The following is a 17,397-nucleotide window of genomic DNA, read 5'->3' as shown; positions in this document are numbered from 1 at the left end:
TAATAAGGATACTTTTCTGTATGACAGTACATGTCATGTAATACAACTTGGACCAGCTGGAAGATAAAATCTGCAAAGCATAACAATGATCTCACATTTTGGACATTTATAAGCCAACTCATGAAGGCTCCAAAAGTGCGCTGTTCAGTATTTGGGAATTCATGCAGGTACTTCAAGAGCATTTGGATTGTTGAGCTGCGAAATGTGTAGAAAACAACACTGGCATTACGTGAAGCTGTTTCCTCTGGGGATGGCTTCTCGAGGAACTTCAAAATCCTTGAGGATGAGAAAAGAAAAAAAATCAATACTACATATACAGAATAGACATTTATAACATCAAATGAATTACAAAGATGGTGAAGAGTGATTGTGTGGAAAGTTTTACAAAATCAGAACATAATTACAGTAAAATCCCTCTTATCTGGCATCAACGGGACCACCGACATGCCGGATACTTGAATAGAAGTGAAATTATGTCCACAATCACCACCATACACTCACACATCTTACCATAACAAAGATCAGCTGATCTTAATCAGTAGCTCATTAAGCTGCTGATTAAGATCTTAAGCTGCTGATCTGATCAGCTGCTTAAGTGTAAGCACAACACGCTTCCTCTTTTCTACAACTTTAGGCATGATGAAGGCGTTAGGCGATAAACAGTGCACACGCGGGACTGAGTCACTGAGTAAACACAGTACAGTGGGCCGCGGGTGGCGCGAAGCAGTGCGCTCTGGTGGCAAGGGGACAAAGTATGCCTCGTGTGGGAATTTTAATCGATTTTATGAGTACACATTGATTTTTTACTGATTTTAAGGCTCGGAGAAAAATGTGCCGGATACGTGAAGCTGCCGGATACTCGAATGCCGGATGAGAGGGATTTTACTGTACTAGCTTTTTTTTAGGTAAGCCCTATAAACTTGGAAGAAAATTGCCCAGAAAGACTAAGAGATCTAAATTTGAGCTGAAAGACTGCTGGACTAGACAGATTGGCATGTTTGGTTTGTATATAATTATACGTACCTCTTAGAAAAGAGTTTAGTATATATATATATATATATATATATATATATATATATATATATATATATATATATATATATATATATATATATATATATATATACATACATATATATATATATATATATATATATATATATATATATATATATATATATATATATATATATATATATATATATATATATATATATATATATATATATATATATATATAATTTCATTTTTGAGCCATGTTACGGCCTTCAATTTTGTTTGTATACATAAGACTTGTCACTAACATTAACAAAGAATATTTTTATAAGTCAGGAGAGAATTTTTTCATATACATATCTATTTTTGGACTTGAAGTTATATAATATATATATTATATATATTATATATAATATATATATTATATATATTATATATAATATATATATTATAAACTGAATACTTCTATAGGAACTGAGACATTTTCAAGGATTATTTTGTTTTTTCAATGCCTATGTCAACATGCATGTAATATCAAAGCAATAAAATTAAATTGAAAGCTACAGTATTGGAGAGGGATAAAAATTTTGGTTATAAATGTTTTGGCAGGTTGACATTATTGTGGAGTTAGCTACACAGGATAGGGTGTTGTGTTTCCCCCCCAAAAAAAGTAAGTTACTTTCTTCTAGGAAGTTACTTCTCAAATCTATAATCAGTAAGGCATAAGAAATAGGAAACAAGACTTCAGAATATTCTGGAAGGAAAAATGGAAGTTGTAAAATTCATAGCATGTTCTATTCTTTGAGAATTGCGGGTGCAGTAGCCACGTCCTCAGATGTGCATCCAACCATTTTGTTGAATGTACAATTCTTGTTTATTTATAGGCATTCGCACACACTACAGGATTGTGAAAAGTTTATGTAAAGGTGAAAATAAAAGCTTTAAAAATATAAATATAAAATTCTGCATCCCTAGTCTGATATCTTGAGCTCTGAGAAGGGAAAAATCCAAGGTAGCTTGGATTTTTTTAGAGGCTACCTGACAATGTCAGGTAGCCTGAAAAATCAAGATAGTTCTGACTGAAGCATGAGAATGCCCAACTCGCCCTGTTTTTGTGGCACCTAGTTAGCATGTGACTAGGGGAGGGAAAGCATGAGGAACAAGGTCCATGAGGTCAAGGGACACCCCCCACACACCTCACTCACTCGCCTGCCTCACATTACACTCACACTTATCTTGCTCTTAAACAACACAATGTTATAAGAATCATCATGTGCTTATTACAGTGGCTAGGTGGAGTTTAATACTTTTATAGTGAAGTGTAAGCCTTCTTCTCTTTTATTTATTAGATTCAGCTCTCAGAAATGTGGGGAAGTGGAGGAAAATCTGAGGGAATCAATGAAGAGTGAGTGAGGTGTGTCTTATACACAAGTTCAAAGCACACGTGGAGTGAGAATGAGTCACCATGAATTGCTCTCTCTCTCTCTCTCTCTCTCTCTCTCTCTCTCTCTCTCTCTCTCTCTCTCTCTCTCTCTCTCTTGTTCTTTTTTCTTCATTCTGACAGCTAAATTGTTCCACGTAATAATACATATTATATATATATATATATATATATATATATATATATATATATATATATATATATATATATATATATATATATATATATATATATATATATATATATATATTCAATGCTTCCTTATCTTCCCATTTCCTTGGTCCATACTGATCAGTCTTAGGACCAAATATCTTTAAATCTTTATCCCCATTAGGTCCAACTTCCAAGAACCCCAAGTTAAATGATGTTTTCATTACTTGTCCTTACACACACACACACACACACACACACACACACACAAATCTGCATTTCTTTAATGTGGAAGGAGAACTTCTGCTATCTGAAAATACAATAGCAGATATTGATGCAGATCTCTTGTTTTAAAGCATGGATGGGGATAGTATTTTCACTGCAGAGGCTGTGTGGAGGCATATACCCATCACTAACATATATATGGATATATTTTATGGAAAAAGCAAGATGACTGCATATGACTCCCTGTCTGTTCTGTATTTCCACCTTCCTATGACATGAATTCTTTCAAGAGGGAGGTCTCAAGAACTTATCCTTCAATTTTTTACTACCGCTTTGGACCCTTTTCCAGGACTGGCATCTCAGTGGGCTTTTTTTTTTTTTTGGGGGGGGTGATTTTTGTTGCCCTTGGCCAGTGTCCCTCCAACACAAAAAAAAAAAAAAAAAAAAAAGCTACATGAATCCCCTTAAGCCTCTTTCTTCACTTGATAAATTTAAGAGTCACCTGTTACTCTCAGGGCAGACTTCCACTAGCCCCCTTGAAGTTGTGCTCTCATTTTCCTCCATTTCATAATAGATTGCAAGGTCACCATCAGGCTTGTGTGAGAAATAATCAACCACCTGGGCAATATCAAACTTGCTGTCCTGAAAAAAATAATAATAAATAAATAAATAAAAAAAAGTCAAATATGATTCTATGCAGTGATGCAAAAAATATCACAAAATAAGTTATAATTTAATAAAAGTATTCCAGATTATTTTTATTCACTGTGAATATTATATATCAAAATAGAAGGGCAAAAAAATATCACACTATATATAATTTAGAATGGTTTTACATCTCAGTACCATTTAAATAATGAATTATGAATGTCTATGAAATATATTTATCACCTGGAATACCATGTCTCCTGCAATGATGAGAATATCATAATCCCAGAGATTTTTGGTGCGCAAAGCAAGTTCCAGGTCTGCCAAGGCCCCAATGCTATTAGCCGGGGTGGTGGAGCCGTCGTTTATGATATTGCCAACAGGGAAGTCTGAAGCTGTAGCCCAGCGTTCAAAATATTTATACTTGTCTGCATTGGTCACCAAAAAGACATCACTGAATAACTGGCGTCTGAAAAAAGTCACAAGGAAAATGATAATGTGTAATTGTGAAATGACTTTTCAATCAAATTTATCATCAGTGTCTTCATAGCACAGTATACAGTAAATCTCAGTAACCAGGTGGGAATATTGTAGTGAATTTTTCCCACAGGACAATGTTCTAATGTTTTCGTGGAAATTGCTCCATTACCATTATGAATTTCACAGCTCTGACAGACTTAATTGTTTTAAATTCAAGAGCATCCCCTTTATCTATCTTTTCTCTTAGCATTTTCATTACTAGTGAGTTTCCATAGTATGTCATGGAAAATTTCCTGAGGGACTGATGAATTATCCCCATAAATCATACACAGGGCTTCATTTTATCAGTGTGTATGATTTTTATAACTCATAATGACAAATTGACAAATTGGCATCTTATCATAAGTTTTCAAGAATGATAAGGGGAGTTGTGGCCTGTGGGGTGTGGGATGGTAATGTCATGCATTAAGTGACTGACACAGGTTGTAATGAGTTGTCCTTATCTCCATTCAAGAGTGAGTCCAAGTGTGAAGTGATTCTTCAATATTTTTTGTAAGAATATTGTTGTAAATGTAAACTGAGTTACATGGGTCAGATGAAAATAAAACTCAGTTAGGTGGAATCATAAGTGACTCAGAAGAAGAATACTTGTCAGAGAATAACAGCAAGGTGTGCAGTGAAGTAATGAGTAATGATACAACCACCACCATCACCATCACCACTCCACACATCCCACTCCTTTACACTTGTGGTTTTATTCCATATGATATGCATCTTGACCAAAATCTATCTGAACATGTGAAAAAATCATACACACTCCCTTCCCAAGTTTTGTGCTTGCTTTCTTCCCAAGGTAAAGCACTAAACTCAGGGATCATGAAACTCAAGGTATAGAAAACACTGAAAAATCGCTTATTCATTCTGGCTCACAAAGATGACTTTTTCCTCTTTACTCTCTTATCTCAAAATACAGTGCCTGTGTATGTATGTGTGTATCTACCTAGTTGTATTGTACATGGCACTAGCCAAAGCTCATTTTGTCCTGTCTCCATAACAATATTTATCGAGTTTCTCTTTAAACATGTGTACACTGTTTGCTGCAACCTCTTCTTCCTTCAAATCATTCTAGATTCCAACAGTTCTATACAGGAAGCTGCATTTCTTGATGTCGCTTGAACACCTCCTCTTCTTTATTTTCTTCCCATGCCCTTTCATCTATCTCTCTCTCCCTCCTCCATCTGTGGTAACAAGTTGCTTCAGACCATTCTTACTATATTGTTTACTAATTTGTACATTGTTATCAGGTCTCCTCTCTCTCTTCTCTCTTGTAGTGTTGGTAAACCCATCTCTTCAAGTCTTTCTTCATAGCTTAAGTCTTTCAATTCTGGCACCATCTTCATTGCTATCCTCTGTATTCTTTCCAGTTTCCATATATCTTTTTCCTATGTGGAGCCGAAACTACTGCTGCATATTCCAATTTAGGATGTATCATGCTTGTTACTTTTTCTTCATTACCTTTCATTATTATTTCTCCTCCCATTTTGTACTTCCATGAAGGTCTCTTTTTACTTTTTTTCATATTTCCAACACATTAAATTTTAGTTTCTGTCTTTGGCTCTATGCACGTATGTATCTTGTCAATATCCTTTCATAACTCCTAGCAGTCATTTTCATCCCTGCTTATTTTCATTATTTTTTGCATCATCAGCAAACTGGCTTATATAATTATTTAGATCCTCTGTCATATCATTTACATATATTTGAAACATAATAGGTACAAACACAGATCATTGTGGTACCCCACTTTCTGCACCAACTTGAATTAGTGTCTCTAATTACTGTTTTCATTTCCCTCCCTTGTAAATAATCCTCCATCCATTTCAATGTTGCTCCCTTTAGTTCTCTTCCATTCTCTAGCTTCCACATAAGGCTTTTGTGTGGGAAATTTGTCAAATGTCTTTTTTTTTTTTATGAAATCCAAGTATACTTGCACTCCATCTATTACTCTTGTATAAATCCAATTTGCTTTTCTGTAATTATCTTTTCATCTTCTAGATATTCCACCCATCTGTTTTTAATTACTATTTCACAAAGCTTGCTTACAATACTTGTTATTGAAACCAGTCTATAATCTAATGGTTTCATTTTATTTCCCCCTTTGTATACTGGCACTATGTTAGCTCTTTTCCATTCCCTTGGTACTTTTCCTTCTCTCAATGAGCTGTTAATTATATCCCATATGAGTTCTTCCATTTGTACTCTGCATTATGCAGGAAGGAATGACCTCGGTAAGATCAGGAGTGAGGAGCTGTACAGGAAATTTAGACAGGCTTTAGATAAGATTGGGGACGAGGGAGGGATCATTGTGGTTTGTGGTGTCTTGCTGAAGGGGGAGTTGGTACTGAGTGGCTGTCCAGGGCTATTACAGTCAATCGCAGGCTCACAAAGCATTGTAAGAGTAATGGATGAACATTCATCGACAACTGGGATGTCTTCATTGGTAGGGACACCTTGTATGCCAGGGATGAAGTGCATTTATCATGCCAGGGTGTTCAGGTTTTGGCTGGAACACTCAAACAGGAGGTAACTGCACTCCAATGCTTTTTTTCATTATTCAGGAGGGAGGAAGGGGTTGTGAGGGCAAAAAGGGGGACATATTAGTTAAATCTAGAAAGATAACTAGCTCAGAGGTGAGGAATAGCTTGAGTGTTTACTACACAAATTGTAGAAGTATTTTGAATAAAATAGACTTGCTTAGAGGAATGGCATGTGTAGAGAACCTTGATATCATTGCTTTAACAGAAACTTGGTTAGATATGTCAGGAAAAGTATTTAATCCAGAGGTTAAAACAGATGGTTATACACCGTTTTATAAAGACAGGGAAAACAGGAGAGGAGGAGGCATCGCGCTGTACGTTAGGGACACATTACAATGTTGTATTAATAGTAGAATTAAAACAGATAGCAAAACAGAAACGATATGGGTAGATATTAAGGATGGATCACAGTCAGTAGTACTGGGAGTGGTGTACAGACCACTGAACAGTGCAAAGGAAATTAACACCTCACAATCAGGTATGTGTGGTAGGAGATTTTAATTTTAAGAATATCAACTGGAGTCTGATGGTGGGTAACAGTCAAGCAGAGGTAACAGTGAAGCAGAAGAATTTCTTAAGGTAATTCAGGATAATTTTTTTAAAACAGGTAATCTTAGAACCTACAAAGGGGAATAATATTCTAGATTTAATTCTAACAGGGAGGAAGCAGTCACACAGGTAGAGGTTGGAAGACAGCTAAGTAACAGTGACCATTGTGAAATTAGGTACAAATTAGAATGGGAGAAAACTCTTAAAAGTAAAAACACTAGTAAAATACCGGACTTTAGGAGAGCAGATTTTGAGGGACTGGCAACGGGCGCAGGGGAAGATAAGGTCCAGGACAAGTTGAGAGAGATAAGGCAGGGTGAGGGAGGTAAGATGAGGTGAGGTGAGGTGAGGTGAGGTCAAGGCAAGTAGAAGATGGAGCGGAGAGGATGGAAGGGGCCAAGATGAGAGGATTAGGGGAAGTAAGTATAGATGAGTTGTATAAATATTTCGTTGATAAATTACATACAGGACAGTTACCAAACATCCCTAATGGAGCAATAAGAGCACAGAAGAATGATCCTAAATGGATGACTGTTAGGTTAAAATATTACATAGGGTGGAAGAGAAGTATATATATGAGGTTAAAGGCAGGGGATGAGGTTTTAAGGCCATAATATTATGAATTAGTTAGAACAGTCAGGACGTTAACGAGGAAAGCTAAAAGCAATCATGAATGAAAGGTAGCCAGCCAGGCGAAGACGGACCCCAAGGGATTTTATCAGGTATACAGGACAAAGAATAGGGAAACAATAGGTCCATTAAAGATGGTGAGCTGGTTAGTTCTGGGGAGGAGATTAATAAAATTCTGAATGAGTATTTTTTAACTGTCTTCACTCACAAAAACATGCAGGAAGTGTCAAATAATGAGCAGATGTTTGAAGCAGAAGAGAATGAAAAGCTGACAGATATTACCATAACTAAAGAGATACTGGAACAGCAGATGGATAGGTTGAAAAGTTCAAGACACCAGGACCAGATGAAAAATATCCCAGAGTACTTAAGGAATCCAAAGTGGTTATTAGTGAACCATTAGTTTCTGTCTTTTGGATATCTCTTGAGCCAGGTGAGGTAACGGTAATGTGGAGGCAGGCTAATGTAGTACCCATCTTTAAGAAATGAGATAAAACTTTAACGTCTAATTATAGAACTGTCGGCTTAACTTCTGTTGTAAGTAAAATAATGGAGTCAATAATAGTGAAGAACATTAAACATTAAAAATTCATAGTAGTTGTACAGTACATTGTGGCATACCCTACTGTATATATATATATATATATATATATATACATATACATATATATATATATATATATATATATATATATATATATATATATATATATATATATATATATATATATATATATATATATATATATATATATATATATATATATATATATATATATATATATATATATATATATATATATATATATATATATATATATATATATATATACACATATACATATATATATATATATATATATATATATATATATATATATATATATATATATATATATATATATATATATATATATATATATGTATATATATATATCATATTTCAGCTTCACATAAATTTGGTGTTCAGTATGTATGAAGCTACAGCCAAAAGAAGAAAAAAAATTACAAAACAGGGAATGGAGAGAGAGAGAGAGAGAGAGAGAGAGAGAGAGAGAGAGAGAGAGAGAGAGAGAGAGAGAGAGAGAGAGAGAGAGAGAGAGAGAGAGAGAGAGAGAGAGAGAGAGAGAGAGAGAGAGAGAGAGAGAACAATCCTGATGATTGCTAAATAGAATGAGACTGAATAAGAATGAAAATGGATGGAAGGAGCATAAATGTAAAGAGAATGGATGGAGGAAAATTAAAAGGAGTAGAGGACAAGAGAAGAGAATGCTTATTTCTCAATACTTTCTCCCTCCCTCTAATTCTTCACTCACTCCTCACCCTTGCTGCTTACATTTATTCATTGTACTTTCTCCCTGTCCTCCTGTCCTCTTCCTTCGTCCTTCCTCCACTTCCTTGCCCCATGTTTAATCTCCTTCCTCAGTTATTTCCCTTCCTTTCCTTTTCCTTTCCTCTCCCTTCCTCTTTCACCTTGCTCCAAACCTCCCTCCCTGTCACCCCTCCTCCCCCTTATCTGTCAAAGATAAGGGACAAGGAAGTGATATCTCACTCTCTCTCTCTCTCTCCCCCTCATCCATTCTATGTAATTTTTGCTTCATCCTTTCTCACTCTCATATAATTCCATTTTCATTTACAATCATTCTCATTCTATTTAGCAATCCTCAGGATTGTTCTTACTTTCTCACACACACACACACACACACACACACAAACACACACACATGCCTCCCCTCCTTCCACGGCCTCGCTGCACAAGACTTTCTTCTTTCTCTCACCCCTATTCTGTCCACCTCCCTAATGCAAGAGTTAACCAGTATTCTCAATCATTCATCCCTTTCTCTGGTAAACTCTGGAACTCCCTGCCTGCTTCTGTATTTCCACCTTCCTATGACTTGAATTCCTTCAAGAGGGAGGTTTCAAGACACTTATTCATCAATTTTTGACCACTGCTTCAACCCTTTTATGGGACTGGCATTTCAGTGGGCATTTTTTTTATTAGATTTTTGTTGCCCTTGGCCAGTGTCCTTCCTACATAAAAAAAAAAAAACAGAGAGAGAGAGAGAGAGAGAGAGAGAGAGAGAGAGAGAGAGAGAGAGAGAGAGAGAGAGAGAGAGAGAGAGAGAGAGAGAGAGAGAGAGAGAGAGAGAGAGAGAGAGAGAGAGAGAGAGAGAGAGAGAGAGTTCCGACTTAGGTGGGGTAGGTGGGGTTTACTATATGTATACGTGTGATATCAATGGTAGGCAAGTGTAACTGATACTTGTCAAAGCAGCTCAAAAGTCAGAGTGATGATGCACGAAACTCAGAATGGTAAATATTTAGGATCAAGTGCAAAACCCAACAATCGCGAAACTCGGAGAGCGCAAAACTCGGGAGGGTAGTGTAGATGACTAAATAAGGGTGTAAGGATAACTATAAACTACACCCAAGAAATCATGAGAGGTGTGCAACCTGTGTGGGAGACAGGGCTGGCAGCATGCACTAAGTAATGAAGGGGTTAATGTCACAAACCCAATGTCTCTACGTCATGTGGTCTTTCTGTGGTGACATGATGAAGCAGAGCAATTTTCTTTCCAAGGCAGACCTGCATTCAGAACACTACATAGTCTTAACAGGGCAAGCAGCTATTCCTCCCCATACTCCTTACTGAGGAATATTTCACCACATTTTTGTTAGTCACCAAATTTGTGGCTCATGTGGCCCTCCTTATATTTTCTAGTACCAAGAGCAGGCTTATGAAGAGCTGAAGACACAGGCCATAGAAATGCTTGGCTTGAAATTGATCGCAGAAGAGTAGGAGCATATCTGTTTGTAGTGACACTATTTTAATAGCACAGTGAAAATGGGACAATAGAGAGTGGTGGATCATTTCCATGATGTGTGTGTGTGTGTGTGTGTGTGTGTGTGTGTGTGTGTGTGTGTGTGTGTGTGTGTGTGTGTGTGTGTGTGTGTGTGTGTGTGTGTGTGTGTGTGTGTGTGTGTGTGTGTGTGTGTGTGTGTGTGTGTGTGTGTGATGGAAACTGAAGATGATGCTCTTGGTACTAGAAAATATGAGGAGGGCCACATGAGCCACAAATTTGGCAACTAAAAAATGTGGTGAAATATTCCTCAGTAAAGAGTATGGGGAGGAATAGCTGCTTGCCCTGTTAAGACTATGTAGTGTTCTGAATGCAGGTGTGCCATGGAAAGAAAATTGCTCTGCTTCATCATGTCACCACAGGAAGACCACATGACCTAGAGACTTTGGGTTTGTGACATTAATCCCTTCATTACTGAGTGCATGCTGCATGTTGAGAAAGAGAGGAGAGGAGTGGAATTATGTGATTTTAGGATATCTTACAAAATGAGTACCTATACCAGCTGTGGACAGATGTGAGATGGTTATGGGAGGAGAGAGAATGGAAGGGCTGAGTTTCAGTATCTGAGAACAATAAACATGATGAGATGGATGGAAAGATAACAAAGAAGGTTGTGAGAGACAGACAGGTCACAGGATTGTAAGAGTCATAAAAAGAAGAAATATGTCTATAGATGTAAAGAGAGATTTAAGGAATAGTATTCTCCTGTCAACAATGACATTTTGATTAGAGACTTGGATGGGGGATAGGGCACAACAATTAGTGCTTGCTGTGTAAATAAGTTATCTGAGAGGGGCACATGGAGTGATAGGATGAGGTGAGAATGATGAGTATATGTAAGAGAGAGATCTGGAATGAGCATCTACATGTGAAAGTGTTATAAATTGTGGAGCAGTGAAATACGTGAAGAGGAACACATTGAAATGGTATAGCTATATTGAGAGATAAAAAACAAGAAGTCTATATAAAGAAAATGCATGGATGAGTGAAGTTGGAGGTGTAAAGAAGAAAGGACAGCCACTTGGAAGATGAAAGGATAGGGTAAAAGAGTGCATGTGTAGGTGAAAAAAGTGTTTAGTAGAGATCAAGTGCTTGAACAAGTAAAAAGAGAATATTTAAGACAGGAAGTCACACCTTTTCTGCCATGTTCATTCTCTTGAGAGATGCTCCTGGAGGAAGTGAGGCACCAGAGAGACAAAATGATAGATACTGAAAAGAAGTGTTTCAGTGCTGTCATTTAAAACTCATTATGAGAATACAACTTTGGCCCTGATGAGTCTTCTGATGATTTGGTACATATCACATAAATCCATACATTCAGTAAATGAACACAGAATATTTTCTGAGGAATAAATCCCAAAATCTTGAATCAGGTGTATAAGTTAAGAAGTTGCATTCCATATCTATGTATGAATGCACTATGTGTCTGTACATTTATCAAATGAGGAAAATATAATCTTACTTGAATGTACAATAAAAGTGAAAATTAATACAAGGATGAAAATGAATAATATACTAAATTATATGATATCACCACACCCTCACATTCTCTCATACCTGTTGATGGCATCCCACCAGTGATCCAGAGTTCTCTTGCCTTGAGGGGAGGGCAGAAGGGCTTTGGGAACACCCTTCAGATGTGCATATTTACCAGTCTGGTCATTCTGGTAACAAAATGCTGATTAGATATAAGCCATCAAAAAGACAATCTATTGGCAATATTCTGATTTGCTCTATTGCATCTTGGTAATTTCTTATAGTTTTGGTGTTCTTTCTTTGTTGTTGTATCATATACATCCATAATTTTGGACAGAGTATAGCATTAACCTTTAACTTTCAACATACTCTTCTGATTTCTATCCTTGTCTCTGAATCTTTATCCCAAGAATCACTAGTAACACTTCTATTGTAGCCATAATTAACAAGATCCATTCTTTTTTAAAGATCTATCATTGGTAGTGTCCCACAGGATTTTGTTTGCCACTCTCCATTCTTCATCAGTGGTCCTGATCTAAAGTTGTTTTATCTACCCTTGAGATGATTCTATAATGTATATTCAATATCAATTACTAGAAGGTAACAGCAGAGAGTAAAGAGGAGATAATTGACAGGTTTACCTTTTACCAAATGGAAGACTAGGATAAAGAAAGACCTGAAAATTAACAAGGATAAGACTGTGATGGTAACAAAAAAAAATGCTCTGGGAGTGAGCTCAGAACATATCCATGCAGCTGTTGGGACAGAGCTATGGGTGTTAACTCCATTCTGTAGATGGGATGTGGGAAAAAAGGTGCCACAGAGTTGAGAGATGTGAATCAAGAAAAAAAGAAATACTGGTCACCAGCATTTGAGAAAGGAGGCCTGGAACAGTAAGAGAAGGAAGAGTCGCTAGAGGGAGAAGATAACTGATAGAATGTGGACTAGTTCTGCTATCAGAGAGGCATGATTTTGTGAGACTGAATCAGAAGCAGTGGTGGGAGAAGGAATAGCAACTGTATAGAGAAAACAGAAAGAGATAGTTAGTTTGGTGAGCAAGAGAAGTATGCCATTAAAAAAACAGGAAAAATATTTACTAAGCATGTGTGAGACCAGTGATGCTGCATAGTAATGAGACATGGCCATCAACTGAAGGTGAAGATGACTGCAGAATGTTAAAATACAGTACATTGAACATGTGAAGTGAGAAGACTGTGTAATAAGGAGATGAAGAGAAGGTGTAGGATGTAATAAATGTGGTAAGGAGGTACAGATTGAGATGGTATAGGCATATCAGGAGGGAGGAGGGCCACATACTCAGAAGAGCATCAGAATTTGAGGTAGCTGGAGGAGACCAACAGGAAGACTGAAGAAGGCCTGGAGATAGTGTGTAGAGGAAGACATGGCAAGGATGATCACAGAGAAGATTGCTTATGACTGGAGAGAGAGAGAGAGAGAGAGAGAGAGAGAGAGAGAGAGAGAGAGAGAGAGAGAGAGAGAGAGAGAGAGAGAGAGAGAGAGAGAGAGAGAGAGAGAGAGAGAGAGAGAGAGAGAGAGAGAGAGAGAGAGAGAGAGAGAGAGAGAGAGAGAGAGAGAGAGAAAGCTCAGTAGCCCAATCCCATAAGATAAAATACAGGCATTGAAAAATAATAATAATGGTGAGTTATCAGATGAGCCCTACAAGAATTGAAGGATTCCCTCACACACTATAAAGTAACTCACTTCTAATCTATCTCTAATTTCTTACATTCTTCAATATCTTAAACTTTTATTTTTCATTAAGAAGACAATCTTCCATATATCTCTCCTTTGTTTTTGATAACACTGATAAGATCTCTCCAAAAATAAAGGTGCATGAACAGAGAAAACAGGTTTGCTCATGAGGGTAACCAATGCCAACCCATGCCAAGAATTACACAACATAAACAAGTGTAAGCATGCACAGAGGAAGCAGGAAGCACCAGCAGCCTGCTTCAATCTGCTTTCCTGTTTGCTGGGATCATTCTTGCCTGCTCAACCCATGTGGGGTGGACTCTACTGAATGGAGAGCAGGATAGATGTTGAGGTCCTGATAGCCAAAGTATATGAGAGACAACCAGTGTGGAATAAATGGAATAAGCACCATGCTAATAGGAATGTTGTGGGTAGGCTGTGAGCTGAAATCAAATCACTGAAAAAGATGATGATATTCTCCAAACTCTTCTCTCCTTAAGTTTATTTCATGTACTGCACTTCTTTTTCCTCTTGAGTTTTGTACGCACACTATCAAGCAGCATGAATTCATCATCAGACGCTGGGCTCGACATCTTCATATACCAGGTGGATTGCAACTGATCTCACACACTGCCTCTGTCCGCGTTGCTCGCCATCAGAACTGGTTACCTGCATTCTTATTACGCTGGCTACCAGTGCAGGTCAGCACCAGAAACCAGTGTGCTGGTAACCTGCTTTCTCTGTGCACACATCCTAAAGCTACTCTGGTTGCCCTTCACTAAGAGCATCACTAAAACTTTACCTCTCAACTCCTATTATAATTCCTTCAGCAAGAGAAGATATATCATATTGTCTTGCCTACCTCCCTTTAGGATGAATCTCAACCTGATAGGTATAAAGATACACAGATAAATAGTTCTTCCAATATAAGTTTCCATAGAGTTCTGCATTTTGTGCTGCTTCTGTCAACTCTCATCATCCCAGGCAGTGACTTTTTTTTTTTATGTCCATGACTGAACAATTCTTCACATGTGAGGAAAATTCACTCATGCAGCATCTCTATGCAAAGAAGATGAGGGCTATCAACTTCACTGACTTCCCTTCTTTGTCTTCAGACAGTATCTGTACACAGCACTGTTGCATCTCTTGTATTACCAGAGGATGCCACAGTGTAACAGGTAGCACAGCCACCTGGCAAGAGGAAGATCTCAGGTTTGATCCTTGGGCAGTGCCTTCTTTTTGTGGTGAGACACCTTAGCTCCAACTCTTCTTATCTTTTAATGTTATTTTAATAATTATTGTTCTTCTAGAATTGTGCACCTCCTCTCTCTCTATTTTTTATAGTGAATGAGACTTTCAACATAAATGTATAATCTATTTACCTTATTAACCCATGGTTGACAAATATCTAAGGATAAAATAAAAGTACATATAAAAAAAGCCTACTCTTATTGCTATTCCCAAAAAGAATCCTACAGCTTCTATCCTTCTCCCTGTAATTTCATCTCATTTCCTTTCTGACCGTTCTATTGCTGCTGTGGTAGACGGTCACTGTTCTTCTCCTAAATCTATTAACAGTGGTGTTCCTCAGGGTTTTGTCCTGTCACCCACTCTCTTCTTATTATTCATTAATGATCTTCTAAACCAAACTTCTTGTCCTATCCACTCCTACGCTGATGATACCACCCTGCACTTTTCCACATCTTTTCATAGACATCCAACCCTTCAGAAGGTAAACATTTCACGCAAGGAAGCCACAGAACACTTGACTTCTGATCTTTCTAAAATTTCTGATTGGGGCAGAGCAAACTTGGTATTGTTCAATGCCTCAAAAACTCAATTCCTCCATCTATCAACTCAACACAACCTTCCAGACAACTATCCCCTCTTCTTCAGTGACACTCAACTGTCCCCCTCTTCTACACTAAACATCCTCGGTCTGTCCTTTACTTATAATCTGAACTGAAAACTTCACATCTCATCTCTAACTAAAACAGCTTCTATGAAGTTAGGCGTTCTGAGACATCTCTGCCAGTTTTTCTCAGCCCCCCAGCTGCTAACTCTGTACAAGGGCCTTATCCGTCCATGTATGGAATATACTCCACGTCTGGTTGGGTTCCACTAATACTGCTCTTCTAGACAGGGTGGAATCAAAAGCTTTTCATCTCATCAACTCTCTCCTCTAACTGACTGTCTTCAGCCTCTCTCTCACCGCCACAATGTTGCATCTCTAGCAGTCTTCTACCGCTATTTTCATGCTAACTGCTCTTCTGATCTTGCTAACTGCATGCCTCCCCTCCTCCTGCGGCCTCGCTGCACAAGACTTCCTTCTTTCCCTCACCCCTATTCTGTCCACCTCTCTAACGCGAGAGTTAACCAGTATTCTCATTCATTCATTCCTTTCTCTGGTAAACTCTGGAACTCCCTGCCTGCTTCTGTATTTCCACCTTCCTATGACTTGAATTCCTTCAAGAGGGAGGTCTCAAGACATTTATCCATCAATTTTTGACTACTGCTTTGATACTTTTATGGGACTGGCATTTCAGTGGGCATTTTTTTTTATTGGAGTTTTGTTGCCCTAGGCCAGTGTCCCTCCTACATAAAAAATAAATAAATAAAATAAATAAAAAATAAAAAGTCTGTCAGAAAGCTGGAATTGGTGAGACAAAAAAAATAGTTGATTTCACTTCATTTAGGAGTGCTGTGTGAGTTGAACCTCCCCATATGCGGGATAATTACACCATATATATATATATATATATATATATATATATATATATATATATATATATATATATATATATATATATATATATATATATATATATATATATATATATATATATATATATATATATATATAGAACAGTAAGACCCTTGTACAGTCACCAACTGAAAGGAGGAAAAAAGTGGTGGAGGTAACACAAAATACCAAGTTTCATGTTTTTAGTAAAAGATGGGATATAGGATTTCCAGTCAGAATTTTCAGTAAAAGGCAGTCTAAGAATGTTCAATATAGAGGAAGAAAACAGGATAGTTGCCTAAAAGTTTATGCCAAGTGGATAGATTAAGGTACTGAATTTTTGAGGCATTGAACAACATAATGTTTGCCCTGCCCCATTATGAAGTTGGGTGTCCTAAGGCTTCCCATGAAGTATTTACCAATTCCTGGTGAGCTGGGTGTCTAGCAAGTGACATTAATGCAGGATACAGTCATCACCATAGGAGCTGATAGAAAAATAAATTTGACCAAGAGAATAATTTACAAATAATAGAATTAGGATGGGTGTTACAGCAGATCCTCATGGAACACCACTGTTTATAGGTTTAGAACAGTGATTCTACTACTAATGACAGAATGGTCAGAAAGAAAACCTGTGATAATGGTACAGAGAGACAGAGAAGAAACCATAAGTGGGAAGCTTAGTAATTAAAGATTTGTCTGAATCCACTGAAAGCTTTTGATATGTCTAAAGCAAGAGCAAAGGTTTCACCAAAATACTTACAAGAAGATGACCAAGATTCAGTAAGGAAAAGCAGAAGATTGGCAGTGGACTGTCATTTACAGAATCCATATTTACTGATGATGAGAGAGATTGTGAGCAGATAGGTGCTTCAAAATTTTTCTGAGTAC

At 37.3% G+C, this 17,397-nt stretch overlaps 1 protein-coding gene across 7 annotated transcripts in view; it reads right to left on the bottom strand.

The window, feature by feature from the left end:
• Positions 1-17,397, bottom strand: part of LOC135093154 (uncharacterized) — a 63,023-nt gene that overhangs the window by 44,527 nt on the left and 1,099 nt on the right. For all 7 annotated transcript variants that reach the window (XR_010263233.1, XR_010263235.1, XR_010263234.1 and 4 more), the window contains exons 3-6: positions 12,132-12,238; positions 3,704-3,929; positions 3,315-3,454; positions 96-276 (exon numbers count right to left, since the gene is read on the bottom strand). Coding sequence is in view for 4 of the 7 variants with exons in the window: in XM_063992073.1 (XP_063848143.1) it covers positions 96-276; positions 3,315-3,454; positions 3,704-3,929; positions 12,132-12,238 (654 nt within the window). In the remaining 3 variants the exon portion in view is untranslated. The remainder of the gene's footprint in view (positions 1-95; positions 277-3,314; positions 3,455-3,703; positions 3,930-12,131; positions 12,239-17,397) is intronic.

The sequence above is a fragment of the Scylla paramamosain genome, chromosome 42 (assembly GCF_035594125.1).
Source record: "Scylla paramamosain isolate STU-SP2022 chromosome 42, ASM3559412v1, whole genome shotgun sequence".
NCBI lineage: Eukaryota > Metazoa > Arthropoda > Malacostraca > Decapoda > Portunidae > Scylla > Scylla paramamosain.
This window is presented reverse-complemented; position numbering and strand designations above follow the sequence as displayed.